At 46.9% G+C, this 21,707-nt stretch overlaps 2 protein-coding genes and 2 non-coding genes across 10 annotated transcripts in view; all 4 read right to left on the bottom strand.

The window, feature by feature from the left end:
* Positions 1 to 647: 647 nt before the first annotated feature.
* On the bottom strand, positions 648 to 11,493 carry RPL13 (ribosomal protein L13). Of its 2 annotated transcripts, none has more exons than XM_043526101.1 (6): positions 8,399 to 11,493; positions 7,508 to 7,625; positions 6,830 to 6,971; positions 4,396 to 4,569; positions 1,905 to 1,961; positions 648 to 850 (listed from the first exon to the last, which is right to left on the bottom strand). In XM_043526101.1, exons 2-6 carry the CDS (start codon positions 7,609 to 7,611, stop codon positions 692 to 694), a joined length of 636 nt encoding a protein of 211 aa, XP_043382036.1. In that variant the 5' UTR covers positions 7,612 to 7,625; positions 8,399 to 11,493; the 3' UTR covers positions 648 to 691. The 2 variants fall into 2 exon arrangements, with proteins under 2 accessions (XP_043382036.1, XP_007059366.1); XM_007059304.4 differs by lacking the exon at positions 8,399 to 11,493 and adding an exon at positions 8,172 to 8,310.
* LOC114019395 lies at positions 4,629 to 4,714 on the bottom strand. Its single transcript, XR_003564474.1, has one exon. It is a non-coding gene; the product is annotated as a small nucleolar RNA MBII-202 (small nucleolar RNA).
* LOC114019394 lies at positions 7,159 to 7,240 on the bottom strand. Its single transcript, XR_003564473.1, has one exon. It is a non-coding gene; the product is annotated as a small nucleolar RNA MBII-202 (small nucleolar RNA).
* A 140-nt stretch (positions 11,494 to 11,633) lies between the features above and the next one.
* The window catches only part of SPG7 (SPG7 matrix AAA peptidase subunit, paraplegin), a 46,196-nt gene continuing 36,122 nt past the window's right edge, over positions 11,634 to 21,707 (bottom strand). For 3 of the 6 annotated variants that reach the window (XM_027821746.3, XM_037877960.2, XM_043526100.1), the window contains 5 exons: positions 21,067 to 21,182; positions 19,691 to 19,847; positions 18,427 to 18,590; positions 15,954 to 16,031; positions 11,634 to 13,849 (listed from right to left, as the gene is read on the bottom strand). In XM_027821746.3, the coding sequence (XP_027677547.3) occupies positions 13,640 to 13,849; positions 15,954 to 16,031; positions 18,427 to 18,590; positions 19,691 to 19,847; positions 21,067 to 21,182 (725 nt within the window). In that variant the 3' untranslated portion in view covers positions 11,634 to 13,639. Of the gene's footprint in view, positions 13,850 to 15,953; positions 16,032 to 16,057; positions 16,327 to 18,426; positions 18,591 to 19,690; positions 19,848 to 21,066; positions 21,183 to 21,707 lie in introns of those variants that run through there. The other 3 variants (XM_043526098.1, XM_043526099.1, XM_037877961.2) reach the window with 2 other exon arrangements.

The raw sequence follows: 21,707 nt of genomic DNA, 5'->3' as shown, positions 1-21,707 counted from the left end.
ACATACCACAGCTGAGATTGGCACCCTACATTGTACCAATTCCTTTTGAAAAGCCCAAGCACTACTAAGGAAACCGGGACACCAATTTTTCAGGGTATTAGACTGGCTTGTCAGAGAGAAAAACAATGCAGTTAGTGCTGCATGAAACAGGCGCCCCCCAGTGGTAGTTTAGGACCGTATCAAATTCAGTACTCTTACAACTTCATTCAGCCAAGTCCTCTGCACACTGGAAATTTCAGTCCTGTTTCTTATAGGCAAAAGCGAGCAGGCTATCCCTGAAGAGGAGAGGAGCAATGGGGTGCCGTGTCTGGCTACTGATTAAAGAGTCATCTGCTCAGGTTTCCCTCAAAGCAGCTGTGACTAAACAGCAAGTGGAGAGGAAAACTTAACTGTTTAAACCTAAGGCAACTCCACCCAGACTGAACGAGTACCTGCCACCCACAATGCCAGGAGCCTATTACCTGCTCATCTCAGAAGAAGCAATGAGCAAACCAGTTGAAACTCCAGTTCAACTTACTTTTATACAACACACATCTAGAACGTAGCTGAACAAACTAACACTGATGAGTATAGGCTTCATGTCAAAAGTATCACCTTCCTTTATTCCGGATCCCTTTGCATCTGGTCTAAGAAGACACCACACCAGGTTACATTTCTACACTCTTTTATTGACAGTTCGAGGGAGAACAGTTCATTTCTTCTTCTCCACATCCTGCTCTGCAGCTTCCTTGGCTCGTTTAGCACGGATTCCAAAGAGACGGGCGTTTGCACGGGCCATACGCAGGCTGGCAAAGGCTTTGAAGTTCTTCTCATCCTCAGAGATAACACGGGCCTTTTCCTTTTTGTAAACCTAGCAGAAACAAGAGCCAGACAGAATGTGTAACTATCTTCTCTGGAATCCTCTGGTCTATTCAATGTTTAGATATGTTTAGAAGAGTTACTTTTTGGTACAGATTTTACTAGCAACAGGTCACCATCACTGGCAGGGATGCTTTATCAAAGCAAGAGGCCTTGCCTGCAACACTATTCAATCAGGAGCCTCATTTTTTTCAGCTTCTGTATTTGTCAGCTCACACCACTGATGAGGCGAGGGAAGAAACTCCAGGAATAACCACCTCAGGGTAGATGGATATTTACCTCGCTGTCAGTTTACACTCATTCATGGATTACCACCATCAAGCATCAAATATAACCCTTCAAAGCAGCAATGGTTCTAGAACAAACTCCAGTGAACCCACAGCTTGCCATCTTATACTTAGTAAAGAGCTACCAGCCCTGGGTCACTGAAGACTAGATTACCAAAGCACAGGGCTGTGCACAGACAGCTGCTAACTCTTCCATCCTCATTTCTGAGTTGCTTCAGGCAGAACCCTCAATTTCAGAACAAATTCTCAGAGCTGAAACTGCATCCATTAGTCTACCCCCAGACAAATCACTGCCACTACTTCAAGCCCGTGAACTTGCCCTTCGGCCCCCTCAAAGGAGCTCCAATTTAACCAACAGTTGGTTAAAAGACTCAAGTTTTCAGTTTTTTTTACACTGGCAAAACTTTAGTGCAGCTTACAGCAGCCAGCTCTGTGCATCTCATTACGCAGTGGCAAAAAAATCCAGAGACCCTGCTAAAGTTACACTCTCACAGTAAAATACTGAAATTTAAAAAAAAACAAAAAAAACCCAGTATTTTACGACGAGAAATATGAGACCAATTTTAACAGGCTCTTGTTCTTTTGTCTCAAGGCAACTGCTGCAGTCTACAGACAGCAAAACTTAACTGCAGTGTCACAATGCAGCACTGAAAAAAACCCATTTGTTGAGTCAGTTCTCTCTAGTATGTAGAGATACATCACAGCAGTATCTAACTTTGGAACAATCAAACAAAGCGCATGATTTGCAGGTTCACTTACATTCCTGATTGGCATAACAGGTCCAGAGAGCTGAGTTGCCATCTTGAGTTCTTCTGGCTGTGTAACAGAGGACACAAGTGATTACTGAGTTCAGCAAGACAAGCTGGCTCCCTTGGTGGCAGGCCTGTGGGAGCTGTCTGGGTTAGGGAACGTACCTTCTGGAGTAACACATAAGATATGAAACTGAAGAGCTTAACTAAAAGCTAGGCCTGCATGCCAGGCCCCAGCATTGCGATGTGACTGGAGAATCTAGCAATACATGTTCAACAGGAAAAGTTCCATGGTTTGGAGCTCAGGAATTCTGCCCCATATTTCAGACTGAAGAGAGGGCCCTACATTCCCACATGGAGAGACTTGGAAACACACACGTGGAGAAGTGTGCTAATTCCCACTCCAACAGAGGGCGTGCTAGCACTGTGAAGGGGCCAGCCTAAAGCAGACCTGTTTTTAAGGCTGAACCAAGCTGAACCCAGTATTCGCAGTTGCACTGGGGAGTGTGACCTGTTAAGGATACTCAGTTAACAGAGGTGGAAGGAAGCAAAGTCATCCTGAGGGCTTGACAAGATGCTGATCCATCATCATTACTCCACCACCAAATTGCCTTTCCTGGCCCCACCAAAAACAGGAATGAAGAACGTAAAGCTCTGGTTCAAGGGCACAACACCTACTCTAAAAAAGTTACACCAACCTGACAAGATGTCAAGTTTACTGTTGTTTCCAGTAAAGTCTCTGGCTCCCATACCCGACAGAGAAAAGTTACTTTGCAGTTTATTTTGTATATTCAAAAAGCATTCAGCTTCCCCTATTTGTCTGGCTCTCATGCAAAACAACAGGGAAAAGAAACATTTTAAAATGCGGCAACAGAAGGCAAAAAGATTAACAAGGGACCCTTGGGTGGAGATAATAAGTTTAACGATTTTTATCTCACGCTGAAACTGGCTATATTTCAAATTCATTGTACCATTTTAAAGCTGTGCTGGTGCTAAACATTCACAACTAAATCTGCCTTTCTAACCAGTCTAGGATATGAACACAAGGGACTATACTATTTTAGGTTCTAGTTGCACCAGTTATCAGCGATATTCCCATGACACTCCAGGAAAGTTTGCACAAATTGCCCCCAAGGAAACCCTTGTTACAGAAGCCCTTGCTGGAGAAAGGGGAAAACCTTTGGTCTGCATATAAAGTAGTTTCTACTTCAGCTTCTTCACATCCACATCGCCAGCAGTCCCAAACCAGGTTTAAAGAGACATTTTCCAGGACTCTCTACAGTGGGCTTAGGGAATATGTTAAACTGATAAAAAGTTCCAACAAAGCCACATTTTATATAGTTTAGCCAGCCAGTATGAATGCAGTCACAGAAAAGCTAATTGACCAGTTTGAAAGAGTTTTAACACACTCTGACCCAATTCCTGCTGGCAGGCCATGCCATGTTAGAAAAGTTTAAGCAGGAAGCATGTTTAAATACAGGTAAAAAGCCTAGAGCACATAGAGCCTATGGATGTTGCCTAGAAATCCCCTTCTTCAAATCTTTCATTTCACTACATATACCTCCTTATTGGAAGCACGGAGCCTACATAGCTGGAGCAAAGAAATCCACGGAAATCCACCTAATTTCAGAACCTTAGCTGATACAAGTGTTTTCTCTGTATTAAGATTTACAGGTTGATAGGTGGAACTCCCCTAAAATCGACCAACTCACCACCTCTGTGGGTTACTCAGCTGATAAAACCTCTCTGTCCCTGCATTTTTTCCCATAGCTCTTTTGTAATTATTTACATATAGTGAGACAAGTACTCCCGAAACTGTGGCTCATTATCCACCCATACACATTAACTGATTTACACTAAATTTCAACTGCTTAGTCAAAAGTCAGACTTGGTGAGAGTTGCTAAAGCTCTCATGGCTTTGATTCAGGGCAGCCCCCCCACAATGTGGCTTTAAGTCACCACTGCACACTCCACATTCCGGGCCCAGCTCAACAGAGCTGGTACAAGTTATAGCACATACCCTGCCCAACACCCAAGCTCACCCCTCCATCAGATGTACATGAAGGCAGACTAGGCTGCTCTATCAACCCTTTGCCAGTGGAAGAGCTCTCCCATATAGGAACATTACATTCAGAGATGTATCTAAGCAAACAATGCTTTACACCAGAACATTAGAGCAGGGGTTCTCAAACTGGGGTCGTGGCCCCCTGAGGGGTCCCAAGGTTATTACATGGGGGGGGGGGGGGGTCACAAGCTGTCAGCCTCCACCCCAAACCCCGCTTTGCCTCCAGCATTTATAATGGTGTTAAATATATAAAAAAGTGTTTTTAATTTATTTGGGGGGGGAGGGGGTGTCACCGCACTCAGAGGCTTGTTATGTGAAAGGGGTCACCAGTAAAAAAGTTTGAGAGCCACTGCATTAGAGGATCAGCCATAACCAAACCTTAGCGCCACTGAGCAGGAGAAGGCCTCTGAAAGCTTCCAGGACACAATGTACTTACAGAGCTGTCTCCCTTCTTGGGTGCAGAGGGCTTCCTTGGGAAGAGGATAAGCTTGGAGCGATACTCCTTCAGTCTCTGCACGTTGGCCTGCAGGGATTCTGTAGACTTGTTGCGTCGTCTGGGATCCACAGAGATCCCAATAGTCCGGGCAACCCTTTTATGGATGCCAGCCATCTGTAAAGCAAGAGAGTTCATGCCAATGTTCAAGTGACTGTTATGCCATTGTGCTACTGAGTGAAGCCACTACAGTCATCAGCTGGAAAAGGGTTCAAGTATAGTCATCACAGAGACTACAGAGATTCCGGAGAAAGTGTCATCATTTGACTGTAAGGCCCATCAGAAGCAGAAGCAGTGATTAAGAAATATGAATTGTGCTATGCCCAGGAGTTGGACAGCAACAGATAAGGCATCTCCAAAAGTCAAAGATTAGACTCAATCTACCACAAATTTACATGTTACATAACTTTCAAGTCTGAGGTCAACACTCCTTCAAATAGCAAAAGGAGGGCACAAAATCTGAGGCCGCAGGGAAAAGAACAGGGGACGCCACTTTCACTCATGGAAATAAGCAAGTGTTCTTATATAATTATACTGTAATGTGCAATTCCAACTGTAACAAGCGACTGAGCCATTTAAATCACATATGCCAACCTGACTCATGAAGTTGGCCATACTACTAAGGTTCAAATTAATGCTCTATCAGGTATCACTTACATCATGAGTCTCTAAAAAATACCAGAGACCCAAAAGAAGCAAACTATTTCTTGGTGCTGAGCAGTCCTGTAGACATTTGATTTTATTGTCCCATAAGATGACTGTACAGAAGGCTGCATTACCATAACACTCCCTCCTCCTCTCTCCTGAAGTTAAGTGGTTTAAAAACGTGGAATTTTGTTAAACTGGCAAGTTGACCATGTTCCTTTAATTTTCAAAACAATCTTGTGTTGACGTATGCTGCTGCCTACACAGCTCATTCCCACGCTATTGGAATACCTGACATTAATATGAATACGGGAAACCACCAAACACTAATGTAACCATAAAGTCCTTTATTAAATCCAAAGTTATACAATTGCTCTAAACATGCCTAAATAATTTACTACATCCAAACAGTAACAAAACATTTGATCAAGACACTTACAAATGGGCTAAACCCAGGGTGCTTAGACCCATACTGGTCGGCTCTAAAGTAGCCAGGCAGGTATTAGCAATGAACTTTTTTATTTACTTTTTTATACATTTCAACAAACAAGTGATGACATTGCCAAGTACTGACTTCGGTTAAACACCAATTTCAGACAGTTTCCCCTTATTTTCAGTCTTACATGGATGAAGATTTACAAATTCCTCTCTTCCCAAGGCCTTTCCTTCTCTACTTGCTGTCCAACAGCTTTACCATTGCCTCTGGATTCACACAGGCTTTAACACTGGTGTGTGGGTGGCAAGGGCCATGTTGGCTCATTTTAAGACAGATTCTCTTAGTCTTATTTAAAACCATCTGCAGTCATCCCCAGGGGTCAGAGGCCTTCTTTTTAGAAGCTTTCTTTTACCTCATTTGTTATTCTTTGAGCCAGACACAGAATCACAGAACTGGAAGGGACCTCAAGAGGTCATCTAGTCCAGCCCTCTGCATCCTCCCTACTTCATTCCTTCTGGCCTTATAACTTATTATTTTCAAGGCTTTCCTTCTAATTGCTAGTCAGGGTCTTTCTTTACAACACATATATATTTTCTTAACTAAACTTAAGCTAACTAATTCTCTAATTTCGTATTTATCCTACACATATTGTCCATTTTCTGTATCTACAGCAATTACACACCTACCTATAGCGACCACCATCCTGTACTCCGGCTAATAATGTTGTGTTATCTAGGCCTTGTCTACACTGCCACTTTACAGCGCTGAAACTTGCAGCGCTCAGGGGAGTGTTGTTTCACTCCCCTGAGCGCTGCAAGTTTCAGCGCTGTAAAGTGCCAGCGTAGGCTGTGCTCCCAGCACTGGGCACTACTCCCCTTGTGGGGGTGGTTTTTGACAGTGCGGGGAGAGCTCTGCACTGCTATCATGACTACACAGCCACAGTAAAGCACTGCCGCGGCAGCGCTTTAACATTGCTAGTGAAGACATACCCCTAGAAAATTCCAAAACAGCCACATGCACGACCAGTTTGGACAGATATCCATTTGCCAACCAATCTCAGCCACTTACATACACTAGCTACCAACAGAATAACCAGGCTACGCAAGACAGGGGAATCTATTGAGGAGTTCATTTCACCCTCTTTTGTTGGGGGAAAAAAAAATACTGAGTTGAAACACCAAATTACAGTTGGATACGTTACTCCACACCCACCCAACACTGGGCAGATTTATAGAATGTATCTGTTGCATGTGAGCGCACTCTACTCTGAGACGCTAACCAACCAGTTATACTCACTCTCAGCTCTTCTAAGGTGAATCCTCTGCCAGCACGAACTTTCGTGTGGTACCTAACAGTGGGACACCTCACAATAGGTCGGATTGGCCCTGACACTGGGCGTGGAGCAATGCGACGAGCTTTTGCCTGACGGGCCTTCCTCCTGGGCAAAGAGAAATATCACAAGTCAAAAAAAGAATTTTTGTATAAGATACATAACTTCTACACTGAACCTTTTAAATGCCCAGTCAGAGTCCCTCACAGAGAAACATGAGAGTAGATCAAACTTGCTGAGGCACGGAATGTGTCCATCTAGTAACTGATGTGAACAAGGCCAGACTACGTAATCTCATAGTAAACTACAGTCATCAGATAAAAAAGGGTTCAAGCAAATCATCAATGTTGTGCAGAGATTCCGGAGACTTTTCATCATTTGACTGTAGACCTAATTAAAGGCATTAGGATTAAATTTGCCATGCAGGGCATCCATGGCTCACACGGTTTTACTGGCCTCTGTGATTACAACCACAGTAACTTTTAATCACTCTCTATCCACCACAGCGTGCCACAGGAGACAAGGGGGCAAAATTCCCAAGTAAGTGATCTTGATGTCACAGGGCAGGTAGACACAATCAAATTCCCATCTCACCAGGCACTGGTCTCACTGACACGTGCAGCCAGCTGTCCTTAGCATCTCACCTGCGGATCTTCCTAGCAGGCTGGTTAAACCATGTGGCAACTCGTCTCTGCCAATCTTTGTGGAAATGGGGTTTCAAGATCATGCCATTTCGACTGGGTGCCATGATTGCTTATATCCCTGCAGACACAAGGAGCACGTTTAATGACATCTACAATTCACTGCAGGCTCGGGTGACAGAAAGCAGCCCTCAATAGTAGAGACCGGTCAGGGCCCAGCCCTGGGCAGCAGCACCCCACGAGCCGGGAAAGGGAGACCGCAAGGGAGGGCCCGGCCGGCCGGACTGCAACAGCGGGTGGACCCAGCTCCCTGCAGCCCAGCGCGCCTAGGCCAGACCGCACAGCCCCCGAACACGAACCCCAGCCCCCCGCGGGGCGCCACCCCGGAATGACGGAGGCGAATGCCCGGCCCCGTCCGCCGGGGAGCGGCCCCCAGGCCACGGCCCAGCCCCGCTCTAGGCTTTAGCGGCAGCCGAGCCGCCCCGCGCCCCCAGGCCCGGCACCTGCCCGCCGCCTGGGCAGCCGCCTCCGCAGCCTCCCCGCAGGACGCGACAGGCCGCAGGCGGCCCCCCGGCGTCCGGCTGCCCAGGGCCCGGGCCCCGCGGGCCGCCCAGGCGGCGGATGCAGGCGGATAACGCTGCAAGGCCCGGCCTCCGCTCAAACCCACCTCCACGGGGGGAAATGGCCGACCGGAAAAGGAAGGGGTCATGCAGGGCACGCTGGGATATCAGGCCTAGCGGAAACTCAACTAGTTACTGACCAATTAGAATAAAGGCTGGCGAGAGGCCCGCCCAGCGAGCTTCAGCGCCCATCTCTCCAAAAGCCCGCTGCCCTTTACAGAGATGGCGCCCGTTTTAAAGGGGCCGCGTATGAAAAACCAGTGAGTGCCGTTACCTGCACCAGGTGGGGTAGGGAAAGGCAGCTGGCTGCATCAAGGAAGGGCTGAAATTGCTTATCCAGGACAGCTCATGGAAGATGGGTGAGGTCTCAGAGGACTGGAAAAGGGCAAACAATTCCTAGCTTTAAAAAAAAGGAACAAAGACAACCTGGGAATTACTCAAATAAATTGGTTAGTCTCTAAGGTGCCACAAGTACTCCTTTTCTTTTTGCGAATACAGACTAACACGGCTGTTACTCTGAAACCTGGGAATTACAGACCAGTCAATTTACAGCCATGTACAAGATTCACTTTATTTTTTTAAATCTTGGTCCTAATTTCTAGACCATGGACACTAATCCCTCAAATTCCATACCCCCCGCAGTAAAACAAAGTCTCTTAAATAAGATACCCAAACATCAAAGAGGAACAATCGCAACCTAGACTGAACTCTCGTGACAACTCAAAAATAATTATGTTGAGAAACTGATTATCCCAGTCAGGAACTGTCCTGTTGGTGTAGCAGAGACAGAAGCTATTTGCAGCTGCAAGTACTTATTTAGTTTGTTGTACATCAAGTCCATGATCTTAAAAAAATTATCGAGCAAGAATGCTTAGCATTTACATGGTGAGCTACGTCTTTGGAGTGCAACACAAACATTAATCCAATTAATTTAAAAGCTACTATGAAGTATTCTAGCCTGCTTAGCCACATCCATTCCCCTACATTATTTATTTTAGATTCTAGAACTGAATACATTCCTGTGTATGCATCCTCCCCAGAACCCTGCATACCTAGAGAGAGCAGCCTGATCTAATGGTCTGAGCCCAGGACTGCCCAATAGCCTTGGACCAGAGGTAACTTGCACTTCTATTATATCACATACATGCCTGTAAAATGATGACGTTATAAAATTACAGCTGCCCAGAGTGTAGCTATGCTGTTCCTACCCCATGTATGCATTTCATCTATCCCAAAATTGCATATATGCCTGGTCAGATATACATGGATGAATAATTCCTATCGACTTACAGCCGTTGCCTGCTCTTGCTGGTGGCACTATTTTGGTTTGGGCTCACGTCTAGACCCTGCACATTAGACCTGCTTTGGCTTCCACAGTTCATCCCAGCCCCTTCTCAAACTACTTCATATACCCAGTGTTGCCCCATGTTTTAATGGCTGCTTCTTCTCAGACTGGAGTTCCTCATTCAAGTCAAGCGAGGAAGGAGGGGGCCCTCATATGTCTTATACCTCCACCATTTCGGGACTGCAGGTGCTTGGAGGATAATTTTTCAGACATTCACATGACACACATTCTTTTCAAGGTGGCTATGGCCACTTTCACAGCATTTAGAACAAACCAGACTACATCTGCCTTGAGCCAAACTCCCACAGGGTGTTATACTTAGCGTAAACAGAGCTGTCCTACAAGACTGCTGATGTACTACCTGCTGTCCACCTTAACTGGCATTTCTAACATCAGTCAGCTCCTGAACGGACTCAAGTGCAGGCTTTGGGATGAGGCCTGATGCTTCCCCAAGGAGTAGGAGCAAGAAACAGCAGCTCTTGAGCAGGTTCCTGCCCGCATTGCAGAGGATCCTGGTAACAGGCAAATGGGGCTGGCTTCAACACACATGAAAGCAGAGCAAAACCAAGACACTAAGTTTGTAAGGCACCCTCTCCGTGTAAGGTTTGAGGGAAGCAGGTGCACTTGTTGAGCTACAATATAGGAACAGCCACACTGGGTCAGACCAAAGGTCCATCTAGCCCAGTATCCTGTCTCCCGACAAAGCTAGGTGCCCCAGAGGAAATGAACAGAACAGGTAATCATCAAGTAATCCATTCTCTGTCGCCCATTCCCAGCTTCTGGCAAACAGAGGCTAAGGACACAATCCCTGTGCATCCTGGCTAATAGCCATTGATGGACTTATCCTCCATGTATTTATCTAGTTCTTTTTTGAACCCTGCTATAGTCTTGGACTTCACAACATCCTCTGGCAAGGAGTTCCACAGGTTGACTGTGTTCTGTGAAGAAATACTTCCTGTTTGTTTTAAACCTGCCTATTAATTTCATTTGGTGACTCCCAGTTCTCGTGTTATGAGGAGTAAATAACACTTCCTTATTTACTTCTCCACACCAGTCATGATTTTATAGACCTCTAGCATATCCCCACTTAGAAATCTCTTTTCCAAGATGAAAAGTCCCAGTCTTCTTAATCTCTCCTCATACAGAAGCTGTTCCATACCCCAATAACTTTTGTTGCCCTTTCTTGTACCTTTTCGGATTCCAATAGATCGTTTTTGAGATGGGGCAACCACATCTGCACGCAGTATTCAAGATATGGGCATAAGCATGGATTTATATAGCGGCAATATGATATTTTCTGTCTGATTATCCCTTTCTTAATGATTCCCAGCACCCTCTTAGCTTTTTTGCAGATCAACATGTTTTAATGGTTCTCAACTAACAAGAATGACCCTTTGTAGGAAAAGAACTAAATACAATGGCAAAACAAGATTTCAATCCAGATTTTCTGCTTGCTGATTGAAATCAATCCACCGTGATGGCCACAGGTCCACCTCCTCAGCCCACCACCTACAGTCCAGTAAGCCTGAGAGATCTGCTGTGGGACTCATGTGGGGGTGGAGGGAGGTGAAAGCTGCGTGGTCATCCATTTGCTCACACCGTTGGACACACCCACCAGGCAGGGGATACTGCTGAGATGGGTCCTGCCTTGGGATTCACCTGGGAGGGGAGAGGTGCTCACAGACTCAGCTCCTCCAGGGGTTCCCAGGAAGCCCCTGCAGCCATAGTGCGGGGACCCCAGGAGCTGCTCACTGGGTGTCAGACCCATGCTGTCCCAGGAGCAGCTAAGCCCGGTGAGGACCACCACCCAGCCAAGGGCATCTCGGGGAGTCAGTGGCAGGCAGCTGATACAAGCAGTGACTTCATGGAGTCTCCCATCACTTCTGCTTTACAGTTCATTTGATGACTGATCCATTTTGTGGTCAGATGATAAATAGACCATGACAAATCTTTAACGCAGGCTTAGCTATTCACAGCCAGTGACCCAGCCACGCTGCAACATCTGCTCTGCAAACCTCTGTGAACCCACTCTTCTGCATGTGGATACTTCCAATTGTCTGACCAGTTAAAAATCAATCCTGTGCCAGAATATGGAATGACAAAGCACCACTAGATGCTGCAGGCTGCACAGGCAGGTCTTTTAAAATGATCAGACTGGTAAGGATACCGTAAACACAGGAGCTTGCTGTTTATTAAGAAAGGTCCCAAACCAATTGCATTACATTTGTATTCACACTACAATTAACAGCAGTGCTACCAGATTCCAAGTATGCATACAAACAGGCCCAGAACATATTTGAGACAGTTTTTTAAAAGGTTGAGAAGTGAATACAGTTTCTACAGCAGGTGAAATTCTAGAGTTCAAAGAATAAAGGGGAAGCCCATCATGTTAAAAAGAAAAGAAGGGAAAAAGCAATGGAAATATCATGTCCCAGACTAGAAGAAAAACATCCCTTCCCCATAAGATTAACAAGTAAAAACCACTACAGAATGCTGTGCCAACACCGAGCTGGCATTAAAACTAGTACAACCAGTGGGTCAGGCAGGTGGCACTGCCTTACAGTAGCCTATAGAGACCGGGGGGGGGGTCAATTTTCAGGACCCAGCCTTACTCCTAAACCCAGCAGAGGCTGGGAGTCCTGAGACAGAAACACTCTCTGCATCAGATAAGTGATGGTGGGTAAGAATGCCTTGGATAACTGTATCCCTTCCATCTGAACAATGCAACATTAGCTGCCTCAAAAGTCTTGTCTTGCTCTCCGCAAATGGAAGACTGATGGCGGTAATGTGAGGCGTGTTCATTTGCATCGATTTCTACAGGGGGTTGTAGACTGAAGTCCTTCACTTGTGTTCAGACCTCTTAGTCCCCTACAGAAGCAACTGGGGTGGGGGAGCACCTGGACTGGGGCCTTTCAGGGACACAGACAATAATCCTCATGGAATAATCCATGGAAATAATCCTCAATAAAAGAGAAAAGGGCACATCATACAGCCAGCCACCAAAGTACCCCAGACATCAATGCGCAGATATTTCAGATGCTCTCATTGTGGAGTGAGAATGATCATGCCCCAACAAGGTTCTTTTGTAGAGGATTTAAAGGGCTGAACACAAGTAAAGGACTTCAGTCTACAGCCCCCTGTAGAAATCAATGCAAATAAACACATGGGCTTCCATCCCAGAATCCTTACTGAAAGGTGCTTCTCGAGTTCCTACTGAGAAAAGAAACAGCATAACTGGACTCAGCCTCTCAATGCAGCACTTGTGTTCAGTCCTGATCTGGAAAATGGGCTTCTGATGTAGAAGTAGATCCTAGACTGGATTTTAGACACGTGGGGTTCACCGGTACCTGCACACAAATTGATAACAATCCACAAACTGATAACCCCAAACCAACCAAAACCAAAAAATCCCCATAGAGAGAGAGGGACATGCACAGAACTATCAGAGAGAACAACCGGCACAGGAAGCCCCTTAATCTGGAGAACTGTGTTCTTGTCATAACAGGTCTCATGTACATGTCACAACGCCCCCGCCTCCTGCTTTTATTAATATGTTCTACATAACAATGCACAAAGACCATTTTACTCCAGTGAACCTTGTTCTCTCAGTCAGTATATTTTTAAACTCTGAGCAGAGATAATCAAAGGGTACAGTCAAGTTATGTGGTAACTACTGTGTCTTAAACTGCTTTGAGCCCTTCCGAGTGGACTCCACGATTGTGCCGGACAGAGAGACACTTCCGAAGCTCTGGCACGGGAAGGAATGACAGCGCAAACCCATGTCACAGCACAGATGTTGAATGTTGACAAGAAATCCAGCTCCTAAGAGTGTTTACACTGCGCTGAGCCCAAAGAGATTTTAGCATTTAAATTAATTCTGAACCCATGCATTACCCCTTTCTGCCTCACATGACCAACTACATCTGTGCTTGCATCAGGAATCCCCAACCCCGGAGATAACCAGTTGCAGAATCCCTCCCTGAAGACAGCCTGCCTTGCACAGTAGCTGAGAAACTCAGAAGTTAGGGGCAGGATATTGGCAACACACAGATCCCCTGCTCTGGTCTCTCAGTGCCTTTGACCCTGCAGCTGAAAGGGGAAGGACTCAGGTATGGTACTAGAAGGAAGCCTTTAAAGCGCTCCTCTCCCATTCCGGATCAGGAATGGGTTTCATACTGGTCTCAAACTGGGTTCCTCCTCCTCTTCCCGGGTCCGGGGTTGCTGGGGTGGCTCTTCATCGCCTGTGTCTTGTTTGTCTCTCTCTGCTTCAAGCCAGCTCTGAGGAACGATCATTTTCTTTGGCCCATGAGGAGGGAGCCCAATCAGGGCTTCCATGTCCTCATAGTTTATCACTTCCTTCTCCAGGAGGGTATTCGCCAGCTAGAAAGAGCAGACAGGGCAGAAGGTGAGTGTACATGCACTGAGAGTTCAGAAAAGTTAGTGGCAGCTCTGGCAAGGCATGAAGAAGAGCATGCTGACATGGCAGCACGTGCTTGTGGTAAAGCATCTCCAGAACATGCCTCCATCCTCCCCAGGAGGTCAGCGAAAACGGAAGAGAAGATGTTTGTCCATGACTGTAAGCAGCAAACAACATCAAGGCATATATTTGGACAAACATGCTGCCAAAGCAAGATGTGCTGGTGCCGGAGGGAAACAAACACACCTGGGTTACCAAATCTACAGGTTTTACAGCTAATACTATATGTCTGCCCTAGGAATACTTTACTGGTATAGAAAACCAGTACGTTATACCGGCAAAGTGCTCCTAGTGTGGACACAGTGACATCAGCAAAGCTCGTTCTGTACTGGTGACAAGCTGTATCAGTAAAAGGGCAGCTTTGCTGCTATAGCTGCATCTACACTAGGAGCTTCTGCTGGCTTCACACCCTGACCAACAGAAGCACCTAGTGTAGATCTGGCCTATCTGTAGTTTTTGGGGGCCAATAGGCAACTTTTTGAGCTGCTGGCACCTGCTACAAAGACTGAGAAACAGCCAGGAGAGCTTTGGGGAGAGGGGCACTCTCACAGCGGAGTACGACTGGATGCTCTGTTCCCCTAAGCTCGGCAATCTACAGCTACTGGGGTATAAGTTAAGCAGGTGATCTCTAGCTGCTGGCCTGAAGGAGTGACCAGGAGAATCACTTTAGCTGAATGAGGTCCAAGGAGCAGAGGTAGAAAGGTCTGCCCCTCTAGTCCATAAACTTAGTTGACTTTGCACCTGTGTGAACACTTGTGAAAGGTGCCAGGTTAACAATCAATGAAACTAAAGGCCTCCAAAGGATAGGTACTGTCTGGACAAAAGTAACACAAGCTTTCCTCACTGCCCATTGGACAGAAGCTCTCTAGGCATGGGAGGAAAGTTCATTCTCCAGGTCCATTCAAATTTCTCAGGGTGTCTGAAAGTGACAGGACTGCCCACATTACCAACAAATATGTCAGCAGTTAGGTAAGACAGATATGTGTGTAGACAGTTGTATTCAAGTCCTTTTTCTCTAAATGGTTTGATCCCACAGTTAAAGTAAACAATACTGTGGTTGAAGCAGGCTGGCCGGTCATTATATATCACTGGTCACAGATTCCCTAAAGGAAGAATCAAAGGTGTCCATACTCAGTTGGGCCACTGGGTGAGCACAGCTGATACACAGGGTACAATAGCCCAGGCCCTGGTCCAAGAGTGGGAGAATTGTGAAATTCCATCCGAGGATAGGTAAAGGCCCACGGCCTGATACCTGAGGGGGCAGAGGTGCAGCCAGCCCTGTAACACTGGCAGCGGTAGCTTAACAATGTGAACTGAGACTATCAACTCATTCACACTGGTGACGTGGAGGCAAGAGGCTCTAAGTCCCATTATTCCTCCCCTCAGATACTGGGCCACTCCAATCCCCAGGTGGATCTCCTGTGAATTGGCCCCCAGCCACGGTGGTAAAGGCAGCACGTTGCTTTTTGAGTCTGTCAGACATGCTGCTTCTGACATGGCAGACTCCTCCTGGCAAGTCCGATAGCTATTCTTGCAGTGGTGCAAATTACTCCGCAGCCCCATATTTGGCATCCCAGGATCAGAAAGTCACCATGGAAGTAACCTAAAGAAACTGCAGTTCTGTGCTACAGAGTCTAACCTTCAACCGCCCCCATCAAGCCCTTCACAGAGAGCACCCCTCTTACCAAGCAGTGAGTCCCTGACCACCACCAGTTAATGTCTAGAGACTCACATCATTCACCATTAAAGAAAGTTCCCACTGCAAACACACATGCATGCCAGGTCCTAATCCAATGGCTGACCAGATACGCAGCTCAAAGTCTCTTTCCTTTGCTTCCCTAATCTTCCTGCAATCTGGAAATGCACCAGAACCCACACTGCTTCTCAAAGCTGGAAGATAAGCACAGAAACACCGCTTCCTGAAAGTACCACCACCACTCCCTAGGACTCTAGCAAGCAAGGACCTGGTGGCTGCAATGATGCCAGAAGCACTAATGAAGTCCATACCGTTTGCAGTTTGCCCCGATTGTCCAGTAAGAGTTTCTCTGTGTGCCTATATGCTTGAGCCACCAGCACTTTTGCTTCCTGGGAAGAGAAGTGAGAGATAATGATAATGGAAGAGAGACTTGGAGCACAGACAAAGACGAGTGAACACTATGTTCATATAAAAGATGAGCTGTGCCTAGAGACATGATTTACAAACAGGAGCTGGTTAGAAAGTCCTGACCCTATGGAAGAGTTTGGTTTTCTCTTTTTTTTAAACCAAAAAATCAAAGATTTTCTGCCAAAAACGAGTCTACTGTCTTGATGAGCTGCCACAGCACATCAGGTGAGTCTCCAGTTGTGGGGCATCATGGGTAATGTAGTCCAGCTGGGAAACCTGATGATAGAGGAGAATAGGAGCATGAGGCAGCTGAACTGTAATTCCCATCATGCACCACGGCAGCATTTCTGAATCAAAATGTTTCCGTTCTCAAGTGTTTGGTTTCTCATGAGTTGACACTGTCTGGAGAAGGCAGACACTTCTCACACAACATTTCATTTTGTCAAAAACCCAATGTTCTATTTAAAAACAGTTTCACTGGGAAGTTTTCAACCAGCCCTAATACAAACACCTGCTCTCTCCCTCCTCCAGGGTGTCCAAGAGATCTAGAAACCAAAGAAACAAAAATTCTATTTTTGAGATTTTTAGGCTACGTATCTTCTTGTGATCCAGACACCACACAGTATTGTTTACTGCACATTGTTACTCCTGGGGGAGTTATATGTCACTGCGCATGCGCAGAATTTATGTCCCCCACAGATTTCTTTGCTTCCCCACAGAAAAATAACTTTCTGATGGGAAAGCAAAGGGAAGCCAAAAGAGCAGCCATATGACCCTCCCCAGCAGTATGTTTTGGGTGCCCAGGGCAGCCAGCAGAGAGGTAAATCACGGGGGTGGGGGGGGGAGGAGAGGAGACTGGAGAGGACCCAGCTAGCGGTTCCTACCCTGTGCTGGGCTCAGCTGCTAGTCCTGGCTGGACTGAGGAGGATGTGACTTCCTCTTCCTCTGCACGGCATCCAGGGCCGTGTCAGACCCACCCCCAGATTTCTCACCCAGGTGCAGGAAGCTCTGTAAACTCCCCCATTCCCTCACTTCCTGCACTCATCGCTCCTCAGCTACAGGGAAAAGGATCCCTGTACAGGGAGCTACTCCTCCATCTGCCCAAGCCACATGCATCCAGACCTCCCCACTGAGTCCCTCACAGCACCCAGAACCCTCCCCCCCGACAAGCCCCACTCCCCCTGCACCTGGACCACCCTGACAAGCCACCCACACCTTGGTCCCCACCTACTGAGCACCAACCAGTTGCTCATGGATCCCCACCCACTGAGTCCCACTTCCCCAGCATCTGGAACCCCTCACTGAGCCCCTCATACCCAGACCGCACTGCCAAGCTCTATCCCTCCCAAACCCAGACGCACACACCCCACTGAGCCCCAACCACCTTCACCTGGACCCCCCTGCAGAGTCCCATTACCATTGCACCCAGAACCCCCCAACAAGCCCCTGTGCATCCAAATCCCTCCAGCACCTGGATCCCCCACTGAGCAGCCTGCACCCAGATTGCCCCACACAGAGCCCTCTCAACCCACACCTGGATCCCCCCACACTAAGCCCCTCCAAACTTGGATCCTGCATTGCTGATCCTACTTTCCCACATCTGGTGCACCTGGCATGAAGGGGCAGGGCCCTGGGGTGTTTCTGGGGCAGGCCCAGTCCTTGTGCTGTGTCAGGGTTGGGTGCAGCCTCACCACTGAGTCTGTGTCCTGGGGATGAGCTGCACACTGATCTCCCACCTCTGTGCAGCCAGTGGCCTGTGCTCCCCAATGTCATGCTGGAGTCTCCACATTTATTTGACAAATAAAATTTGCAGAATTTTAAAATATTGTGCAAAGAATTGTTAAGTTTTTGGCACAGAATGCCCTGAGGAGTAGCATGGAAGTGAAGGGGTGGATACGCTCAGATAATCACAGCAACTTTCCCGATCCAGGCATCTACTCTCGATCCCACAATCACCCCATCCTTATTTTGTTTCCCACTCCACCCTCAAAAAAGTTATAGTCACACCTCATCACCCTGTCCCCCACTCTACCCCATCTCATAAGACTCAGGTCAAGTTGAAATCATGACTGCAGCTCTCTGCATAGATTAAGTTTTTATACATTGCAACCTATTTCATGGCAACTAACTGCGGTTTAAAGCAGCAGCACCACTGGAGCAGACGTCGTAGATGCACAGGATTCTGCTTGTTGGAACTCAGCGAATGTTCCTAACAAGGTGGCACAGAATAAACCAGCGCAGGTTTCGAGACGTTTCCTTCTAAGTGGCCAGTGAGCACAAAATATCGGGCGGCAAGTTTTATTTGCAATTCGGATTTTTAAATGAAGTGAGAGAAGCAAAGAACAAAAGGGAAGCTGCCAGGACAAAGAGACTTACATGGTCCATCATTTGCTGAAGCCCCTGGCTGAATGGGCGCCGACCTATCCCGGGTGTGCTCTCCATCTCTGGAAAAGAAAGATGCCCAATGCTGGGCACCATTCCATACTGCTTCACCATCGAATAGGCCATCTTGGTCACTTTCCTCAGGTCATCCTCTGCTCCTGAGTGAGACAAGAAGGCAGCATGGGATCACAGAGCTGACCGGCGCAGCAATTGGTGCACCTCTAGCACACAACCCACTCTGCAGTCTGGTGTTCAGACCTGCAAGGATCTGTGTAGTTGAACAGCCCACCCCAACCATTGACTTTACTAACTAAGCCAGGGGAAACTGTCACACATTCTACTGACAGCTCCTACAATGCACAATCTCCCCTCCCCTCACCTTCAGAGTTTGAAAAGACAGTATTTCACCAGAGCCTTTAGGAGTAAGTCTAAGACTGCAGGCTGGCATGTCAGTTAGGAAGAGACCTACACACTGATGAGGACAAACTCATGATCAAAAAACTCATTCAACATTTCATCCCACTCCCCAGTCTGCAGATATGTCTGCTGCTCAGATCACCAACAGGAAACAGGTAAGCACAGACCCAGGGTCAAGCTTTCTAAACACCCTGTAAACTACTTCAGAGACTAGAGAGAGAACACTGAAGTTCTTGGCACATAGCATAACGCTTCAAGATGGGAATTTCGAGACTGCTCAGTGATGGCCTAGCTTTGCTCCCATCCAGGTCAATTTGCCAGAAGCTGGGAATGGGTGATAGAACAGGCAATCATCAAGTGATCCTTCCCCTGATGACTGCCTGTTCTGTTCATTCCCTCTGGGGCACCTAGCATTGGTCACGATCGGAAGACAGGATCCTGGGCTGGATGGACCTTTGGTCTGACCCAGTGTGGCCGTTCTTATACAGAAGTTTCACTGTTGGCTTTAATGTGAACAGAGTTAGGCCAATGCTGAACACTTCTGAAAACTGCACCCTTCACTTGGATTTCAATGATTAACGCAACTCTCCCACATGTTATAGCTAAAGACAATGACATTGGAGGTAAATCCTCTTTCTCCCCACCCGACTCCTCCAGCTGGTGTTACTAGGACAGACAGTTGAGGATTTACAGTGCTGTAAATCTACAGAACAGCTCCTTATATGCCAGCATGCTCTGAAAGCCAAGGAGGTGGACAGCTATCTCCCTTCTATGTAAGGGAAGGGCCCTGTTAACCTGGCACCTCATCTGGCCCAACCCGTGCAAGGTTCTGGCTCCTCACCCGTTGTGACTTTGTTAAAGGTGATGGCTTCAGACACTCTCCCTCCCAACGCCATGCACATCCTCTCAAATAGCTGCTCCTTGGTGAAGAGGTACTGGTCTTTTGGGAGGATCTGAGTAAATCCCAGGGCAGCATTTGTTCGAGGGGCTATGGAAACCTGAAACACACAAACAGTCTCTGCCAATTTCAGAGAACAGGGGCTACAAAATAGAATCCAAGCAGGGAGAGGAGAGGAAGATATTCAGATTCTCTATTTAACCTTGGGTTTGTGAGAGGCCATGGGGTGCACTTGTGTGAGGGAACCTCAGCACTGCCACAGCTTCTTGAGATTACAGGCACAGGAGGCCAAAAAATGATAATGTCACTTGACAGCGTTCCCCCACTGAAAGATCTGGCTTCATGATTGTGCTTCTTGACATTATGGAGAGAGGCAGGGAGGAATGAGACATGGAAGTCACTCTTAGGGTAGTAGTCAACTAGCCAGTGAACCCCCAAGATGCCAAAGTGCTTTTAGAGTCCACCAACCAAACTCAACTCACTTCACGCTTGTGAGCATGTTCTGCAGAAGTTAATGGGATTACCAGAGTTAGTAAGGCAAGCAGAAATTGGCTCTATATTAAACAGGCATCATTTATAAGATCATTTAAATGTTGGGAGTGCAGTAATCATCTAACAGTGCAAAGCAACACTACATAAAAAGGTTTAGTGCTAGCGTAACACAAACAAGTCTCTGATACTGTAAGAGATTTTATTCCAACGTTTGGTCTTTTTTTGGGGTGGGGGAAACACATGGGAGAATACAGCCCCACAGGTGTGAAAGGAAGCCCTTTCCTGTGGAGTGCCTCCTGAGGCAGGCCAACTCACTAGCCTACCAGTCTCAAAAAGCATCCCTTCAAACCAGAGTCACACGCGATGACCCAACCAATAATTTTCTAATGTACTGGCAAGCGATCTCCATGAGAGGAAGATTGTGCATGCACACGCAAGCCATGCTTTGTGTGGGACGGGGCATATGAATCAAGGAGCAATTGTAGGTAGATTTTAATCCCTTTAAGTGTGCACAGGGAACACTGTGGTCTCTGAGCACAGCCAGTTCAGCTTTTAAACGTAAAATGATGGCTGAAGATGATTACCAAGATTAACAGCACAAAGTGCAGTGCATCACCATTATTAATGGACTCTGATAATGGATTTCCTAATTGTGTACTTGGCTGTGTTACTGTAACCAAGTTCAGAAGACGTGAGGGATGATGCAGCAGAGTTTAGCACAAGTTGTTGCATTATGATCAGTATACATTAGACTGGAATCCAAAAGGACCCTCTCCCCACCCCCGCGTTGAGCTTTGTTATTAATTCACAGCAGACAGTTAGGTTACCTTCATCACAGCCTCTGTGTGTTCCAGCAGCCAGCCAACCAGTGCATGGCCTGACTCATGAAACGCCACTACCCTTCGCTCCTCCTGCGACAGGATCTTACTCTTTTTGGCAGTGCCTGGAGAAACGGGGACAGAGCTTCAGTTGGGAAAATGTGTTCTTGGCTTACGCCTGTCACCAGCTCAGAGTTCACTCTCTTTTCCAACTCACTGTACAAGCCAGCCAAGTGTGCAGTGTAACAGTTAGCGAGCTCATTACTCTTGCCTGCCCTGCCACCCTGTCCAGATGGAAAAAGCAACTCCGCTTCAATTATGTGCTGTTAAAGAGGTGCCCTCTATCACCTTACTAGTTAACCACATGACTGTGTCTATTACAAACCTGAATTCGGAAGAATTCAGCCTGAAGTGTAGACTGTTTTATTCTGCACTGAACTGAGCATGAGACAGTTTCAGCTGAGATCTCTTATTCTCTCTTTTCAAAGGGCTGAGTTAAGACATTTTAATAGATTATCTCCGCCTGTCTAATGACTAAAGCACAGGCCTAGGATTCAGATCTGGGACCAGTTGTGCCACAGACTCTCTGTAACCTTGGCCAACTCACTTTTCTGTGTCTCAGTACCACATCTACAAGATGAAGATACCCA

The sequence above is a fragment of the Chelonia mydas genome, chromosome 12 (assembly GCF_015237465.2).
Source record: "Chelonia mydas isolate rCheMyd1 chromosome 12, rCheMyd1.pri.v2, whole genome shotgun sequence".
NCBI classification, from domain to species: domain Eukaryota; kingdom Metazoa; phylum Chordata; order Testudines; family Cheloniidae; genus Chelonia; species Chelonia mydas.
Note: the sequence above shows the minus strand (reverse complement) of the source record. Positions and strands in the feature narration are given on the sequence as shown.

Coding starts and splice junctions, on each gene's coding strand:
- RPL13 (XM_043526101.1), bottom strand. CDS start 7,611: ATGGCACCCAGTCGAAATGGCATGATCTTGAAACCCCATTTCCACAAA. Junction 6,972..7,507: donor CCTGCTAGGAAGATCCGCAG/GTGAGATGCTAA, acceptor CTCTTTGCCCAG/GAGGAAGGCCCGTCAGGCAA. Junction 4,570..6,829: donor TCACCTTAGAAGAGCTGAGA/GTGAGTATAACT, acceptor CTTGCTTTACAG/ATGGCTGGCATCCATAAAAG.